The 6,999-nt window shown below is 43.1% G+C and overlaps 1 protein-coding gene across 1 annotated transcript in view; it reads left to right on the top strand.

The window, feature by feature from the left end:
* Positions 1–207: 207 nt before the first annotated feature.
* Positions 208–6,999, top strand: part of LOC138954242 (atrial natriuretic peptide receptor 2-like) — a gene marked incomplete at both ends in the record, with an annotated part of 15,697 nt that continues 8,905 nt past the window's right edge. Inside the window, 6 exon segments of the mRNA XM_070326131.1 lie at positions 208–334; positions 1,169–1,267; positions 1,739–1,816; positions 2,405–2,509; positions 3,255–3,326; positions 6,387–6,555. Coding sequence (XP_070182232.1) covers positions 208–334; positions 1,169–1,267; positions 1,739–1,816; positions 2,405–2,509; positions 3,255–3,326; positions 6,387–6,555 — 650 coding nt within the window.

Below are 6,999 nucleotides of genomic sequence, written 5' to 3'. Positions count from 1 at the left end.
GGCAAAATAACTTAAAAATAGGGTTTTTTAGAAGGGAAAAAAAATAATAATAAATCCCGACCTACCGACCCTATTTTTTTTTTTCCCTATGATACCGTAAACAGACTTTTTTTGTGTGCCTTAGACATGTCTCATTCCTGCAGCTTTAATATCAGGCTTGGCTGATTGACAAATCGATTGATGCATTCATCTTTGGGTTGATTTCAGACACATCAAGCTGGAAGCCGAGCTGGCCCAGATGAACTGGCGGGTACGGTGGGAGGACATCCTGTTCGGATCTCCCGAGAAGAACAAAAAGCTGGAACGTCAAGGGAGCAAACTCAGTCTTGTCAAGGTGAGCGACTACGACGGCGTAGTTATCTCCCTTCTCGTTCAATGGAGTCGACAACATGTTTTAGCCAGTAGAAGTTACTTATTTGTCCAGTTCCTTAGTGAATGAGTTTTGGAAAATTGTATAGGCATAGATACAAAATGTCCACCAAAATACCCGTGTGACTTGGAATAATAGGCCGTGAAAAGTAGGATATGCGCCGAAATGGCTGCGATCTGCTGGTCGATGTGAATGCGTGATGTATTGTGTAAAACATTCCATCTCACACGGCATAAATAGATCCCTGCGCCTTGAGTCCGAGTCTGGAGATCTATACGCGCGCGATATAAGACTTCATATAACAATTTGTCTTTTTGGACGCGGAATCTCTAATGTAATAAGTAATGCTCATGTTGCTGGACAATAAAGTAAATGAACTGAAAATGAAAAATGAAATACAATGCAAATTTCATGTTGCGGGATGATAGGGTAAGTGAAATGAAAGTGAGAAGTGAAATAAAATGTAATGTTCATGTTGCTGGATAATAAAGTAAATTAAATTGAAATGAAATATGAAATGATATGTAATTGTCATGTTGCGAGATAATAAAGAAAATGAAATGACAATGAAAAATGAAATAATAAGTAATTTCAATGTTGCGGGATACTTAAGTAAATGAAATGGAAATGAAAAGGGAAAACAAATGTAATGTTCATGTTGCTGGATAATACATTAAATTAAATGAAAGTGGAAAATGAAATAAAATGTAACTTTCATGTTGCGGGATAATAAGTAAATGAAATGGAAATGAAAAATGATATAAAAAATAACGTTCATGTTGCGGTTGCTTGTTGCAGAGAGGATCGTGTACAAGCTCCGTGTCGGGAGATACACTGGCCTTTCAACTCAGTGATGCGGGCAACAGGCAACTCTTCACCAAGACTGGCTACTATAAAGTAAGGGGAAAGCTCTGTCTGTCGGTCGGTTTGCCTGCCTGTCCGCCTGTCTGTCTGTATGTCTGTCTGTCTGTCTGTCTGCCTGTCTGTCTGTCTATGTCTGAGATAGTGGCTTGTCAAAATGTGAATAAGTAAGTTTTGTTTGCCATAACGATAATTATTTCAGTTGTCACTGAAGTGTCGATTTCTTTCTCTTTGTTTTTCCCCTAGTTATAGCTACTCATAATTATGCTAGATTGTTTGAGCTTTCTTTCTCTTTTTTCAAACAAGATATTTCTTGAATAATATAATTTTTCAAATTCTTGGTTTAGTTTGTATATGTTATTATTATTCATTATATTCATGCTTTTGTGTGTGTTAACCTTATTTACTGTTGTTAATGCGCGGTAGTTATTACAAGTTCTGCAAAACTTGATGGTTTTCCTAAGCAATTAAGATGTAATGATCTGTCTTTTTTTCTCCTATCTTCAGGGTGCAATCATTGCCATTAAGAGCATACCCCGTACCAACATCACCATCAGCAAACCGCTTTTACTGGAGATTAAGCGGGTAAGTCATTTCATTTTCATTTGCATTACTTTTTTGTTTATCTGCTCAGGATTTCCGGTCGCTCTTTTCTAGTTGAAAGCTAGCAGCAACACGAGTCGCGCTCCACAGGTGTGTGTACGTGTTCAGGTATAATTAGCCATCTGCAATTCTGGATGACCTAGAATGACCTAGTCAAAAGAATGACCTAGGTCTATTACGTGCCACAGCGGCGAAACAGGGGTGGGACATGAAAACTGTCTCGCAGTCATTACAGAACTGGATTCGAAACCCTTGATTCGAGGAACGTAAAGCTATCGCTCCACAAGTTGACCTAATAGCTAGCCCCCCACCCCCACCCCTCAACCCCCCCCTCCCCCTCCCCCTCCCCCACCCCTCTACTTTGTCTTTTTCTCCCTTGTACGAATGGGAGATAAGGAACTTGCAGGTCTGAATATAGGTTGACCTGGGAGATCGGACAAATCTCCAACCTTGACCCAACAGGCTCAGCCGGGATACGAACCCTGAACCTTCTGCACGGAAGGATGACGTCCTAACCACTAGGCTGTACTTTTGACACGGTTACTTTTTTAAGGAATTCTTTCTTTTCAGATGAAAGACCTACAAAACGACCACATTGTCCGTTTTATCGGAGCCTGCATTGACTACCCAAACCAAGGTCTTCTTACCGAATACTGCCCAAAGGGGAGCTTGCAGGTATGATATATCCAGAGTTAACAGGACACATGTATCGCATAGGTTGTATCAGCCACTAGCGTGCTTGCATCAGACGAGAACAACTTTCATAGTCGTCGTTCGTGAAGTAAATCCAAGAAGAAGTATTGAGAATTATATTATTCAAGATCTTGATCTGCGGCAGAGAGAGAGAGAGAGAGAGAGAGAGAGAGAGAGAGAGAGAGAGAGAGAGAGAGAGAGAGAGAGAGAGAGAGAGAGAGAGAGAGAGATCAAATCAAATCATATCAAATCCAATTTTATTTTACAAGGGTTGTGGCATAAGCCATACAAACGAGTTTTTTTTCAACTAGCCCTCGCCCTGAGAGGGACTACTCTAATCTTAAAGAGAGAGAGAGAGAGGAGAGAGAGAGAGAGAGAGAGAGAGAGAGAAAGAGAGAGAAGAGAGAGCGAGAGAGAGGCGGTGAGAGAGGGGGGGGGGGCAAACAAACAGATTGAGAGAGAGAGAGATAGAGAGAAAGAAAGAGAGGGAAAGGGGGAGACAAAGAGAGGGATAGAGTGAGAAAAACAGCGCTCGTAACGAAATATAGACTGAGAGAGAAGGAGAGAGAGAAGATGAGATAATTATGATATGATTTGACGATTGGATAAACAGAACAATGGTGACTCAGATAAGATTTGATGAATTTGTATTTTTCCGCGGGAAAAAAGCTTTAGGGAGAGATTTAACAAATTCATGTTGTCATATACAAATGATTGCGCATTACAGGATGTGCTGGAGAATGACCAGATCAAACTGGACTGGATGTTTCGCTACTCCATCATGCAAGACATTGTCAGAGTAAGTACAACGATTACCCCCCACCCCCCCCCCCCCCCAACTCCAATCGCACCCCACTCCCATTCTCAACATAATGCGATCAGGCGGATGCTTTTTGGCATGTGTCTTCGTCTTCTTGTCGTTGGCTGTTAGATCGTCAGTCCGGACTGCAGGGCGAAACGTGCTGTCCTCAAAAATATATTTTCACAGGGCGAGCACCATCGCGTGCATGTCGGACTGTCGACATTTCATGTTGTGATTTGCGTGGATCTGTGGTTGGTTAAGGTGCGCCTGTTGGCCCAGATCCTCCGACTTCAGCCCTTAGGTTTCTTTCAGGGTTACCCCGCCCTTAGTTCCTGACTCAAAACCCTAACCCTGGGAACACATGGGGGATTTCGCATAGGGCTAGAGCTTTTAGTGCGGCTCTTACTCGCATGGTGTAACCGTCATCGGACACGTAGGGCGTTTATAGGGTAGTCAGTGCCATCTGCCAACCCACCCCGTCCTGGTAGAGACACCGCTAGTTGGTCCGGGACTGCTTATTCTATATTCGTATCTGGGGGCCGTTCCCCTATCCGCCACCTGGGGACCCGCCGGGTTGAGGATAGTCGCCCCCCTACTGAAAAATGTATTGAAAGTAGTCTGTTCCCGGTGGTATTGTGTCTATGAAATGATATGAATGTTCTCATCCCGTGTAAAAACCTGAACAATTATGTTGCGGTAAACATGATCGGTTACATGAGAAGAATGTACATGTAAATAAATTGTGAACAAATAAACTTAGCCAAAACAATATTGCGACAAATGTCGCACCCAAATGAAAGCATGAATTCCCGTGTCATTTCATTCGAACTGTCTATGCCAGTTAAGTCCACCGGCACGGTTGGCCTAGTGGTAAGGCGTCCGCCCCGTGATCGGGAGGTCGTGGGTTCGAACCCCGGCCGGGTCATACCTAAGACTTTAAAATTGGCAATCTAGTGGCTGCTTCGCCTGGCGTCTGGCATTATGGGGTTAGTGCTAGGACTGGTTGGTCCTGTGTCAGAATAATGTGACTGGGTGAGACATGAAGCCTGTGCTGCGACTTCTGTCTTGTGTGTGGCGCACGTTATATGTCAAAGCAGCACCGCCCTGATATGGCCCTTCGTGGTCGGCTGGGCGTTAAGCAAACAAACAAACAAACAAACAAACCGTTAAGTCCGTTCATCTGACTATCTGATTCCCCTTTCAAGTTTACTGGAGGATATTTTTTCAGCGGTTTAGCCCACTAAACAAACATCAGTATTTCGCTCAGAAATGTATGTGCTTGTTAGTTAGTTAGTTAGTTAGCTGTTGCTTTTCGGGTCCAGCGGACCATAATAGGCCAAATGTATGTGCTTGTGACGATCGGCTTTTCTTTTGCTCATGAATGGGTTCATCATATTTGAACATTATTTGGGTATGACGTCAGGTCCTTCACCACACCTACCATCAAAACTGGAGTTTTTGAGTCACTTGAGAAAAAGTGACTCTATGTAATCGGTCAGTGTTAGTCTGTCCGGCCGGCCGTCCGGCCGGCCGTCCGTAGACACCACCTTAACGTTGGACTTTTCTCGGAAACTATCAAAGCGATCGGGCTCATATTTTGTTTAGTCGTGACCTCCAATGACCTCTACACTTTAACGATGGTTTCGTTGACCTTTGACCTTTTTCAAGGTCACAGGTCAGCGTCAAAGGAAAAATTAGACATTTTATATCTTTGACAAAGTTCATCGGATGTGATTGAAACTTTGTAAGATTATTCTTTACATCAAAGTATTTACATCTGTAGCCTTTTACGAACGTTATCAGAAAAACAAGGGAGATAACTAGCCTTTTCTGTTCGGCAACACACAACTTAACGTTGGGCTTTTCTCGGAAACTATAAAAGTGACCGGGCTCAAATTTTATGTGAACGTGACTCATTGTGTTGTGAATAGCAATTTCTTCCTGTCCATCTGATGCCTCATATAATATTCAGAACTGCGAAAGTGACTCGATCGAGCGTTTGCTCTTCTTGTTGACGGTATACTTCACTTTGAGCCGTCATAACGATAACTATTACTGGAACGATATTTTACTTATTTTTTTAACAGGGACTTTCTTGGACGTCTTAGAGCATGTTCGATTCGCTACGTCATTTTAAAATGATGCACAATTATGTGCAGACCAAAACAGATCTTCAAATACACACAATAGGTTGTGTGTTTTTACACCCCCGGTATAGGGGTGTGTATAGGATTCGGTCCATGTGTTTGTTTGTTTGTTTGTGTTCGCATATAGATCTCAAGAATGAACGGACCGATCGTCACCCAACTTGGTGAACAGGTTCTATACATTCCTGAGACGGTCCTTACAAAAACTGGGACCAGTCAAACACACGGTTAGGGAGTTATTGGTGGATTAAGATTCTACAAGGACTTATAGAGGGACATATTAATGGTCAAAGGGAAATAACCTTCTGAGTTGGTGGCAGTGAGAATGGTAAGGACGGGGGTGTTTTTCCTACCTCGGAGGAATTTCTTGTTTTGTATCGAAACACTGCTTTTTGTCATTTGGACTCTATACACCACACCTCAAAAAAAATATCCTGAACTTTCATTTTCAGTGTAGTACTTTTTTGATTTCCTTTCATCGTCAAAGGAAAACGTTGGATGACCTTCTTCTTCTTCTTCTTGGCGTTCGCAGAGGTTACACGATCAGTCCAGCACTGGTGATAAATGTTGTCGTTTTCTCCAACTCCTGTCGACTGCCATATAGTTTGGTCTGCAAGGGAGTTGGTGACGGCCACACTTCTTTTCGTTCCTCATCTAGTAAGGGACATCGCTGTAAGATGCGTTCCGCTGTTTGGTCTTCTTGACCGCAGGCACAGGTTGGTGATGGCGCCAGCTTGAACTTTCGGTTCATGTGAGCATTGAGCCTGTTGTGGCCAGTACGCAGCCTGATGAGGTTGACTTGCTGCTCTCTGGACATTGTGTGGTAGTCATCTCTGTTTGTCCTTGGCCTTCATTCCTTAATACGATATTCACTCCATTTTGATGTATAATCACCTTTCTTATTTCACAGGGTATGGCGTACCTACACGGCACAGACTTACGCAGCCATGGTAACCTGAAGTCCACTAATTGTGTGGTGGACTCGAGATTCGTGGTCAAGATTACGGACTTCGGTCTTCACTACTTCAGATTCAACCCTGAGTTGACGGAAGAAGAAAATAACTACAGTAGCTACCACAGTAAGTATATACGAATACAAATACGACAAGTTAATTGCTATAGGCCATCGGCCCCTTGCAATTGGGAGTGGGATATTACAGAGCATCACGAAAGTGTCTTCAGCATAAACCCAATGTCAATGAGGCCGATCGCGGTGCCGGAAAACGACGCTGTTTATGTTGACACAAAGGTAAAGACATTTACTGTCTGGTTCCAATCAGAGTAAGTAGAAAGAGGCAGAGACAGAGAGACAGAGAGAGAAAAAGAGAGACAGAGAAAGCAAGAGAGAGAGAGAGACAGAGAGAGAGAGACAGAGAGAGAGAAAAAAGAGAGAGAGAGAGACAGAGAGAGAGAGAAAAAGAGAGAGAGACAGAGAGAGAAAAAGAGAGAGAGAGAAAGCAAGAGAGAGAGAGACAGACAGAGAGAGAGACAGACAGACAGACAGAGAAAGAAAGAGAGACAGA

The sequence above is a fragment of the Littorina saxatilis genome, unplaced genomic scaffold (genome assembly GCF_037325665.1).
Source record: "Littorina saxatilis isolate snail1 unplaced genomic scaffold, US_GU_Lsax_2.0 scaffold_2245, whole genome shotgun sequence".
Taxonomy (NCBI): domain Eukaryota; kingdom Metazoa; phylum Mollusca; class Gastropoda; order Littorinimorpha; family Littorinidae; genus Littorina; species Littorina saxatilis.
This window is presented reverse-complemented; position numbering and strand designations above follow the sequence as displayed.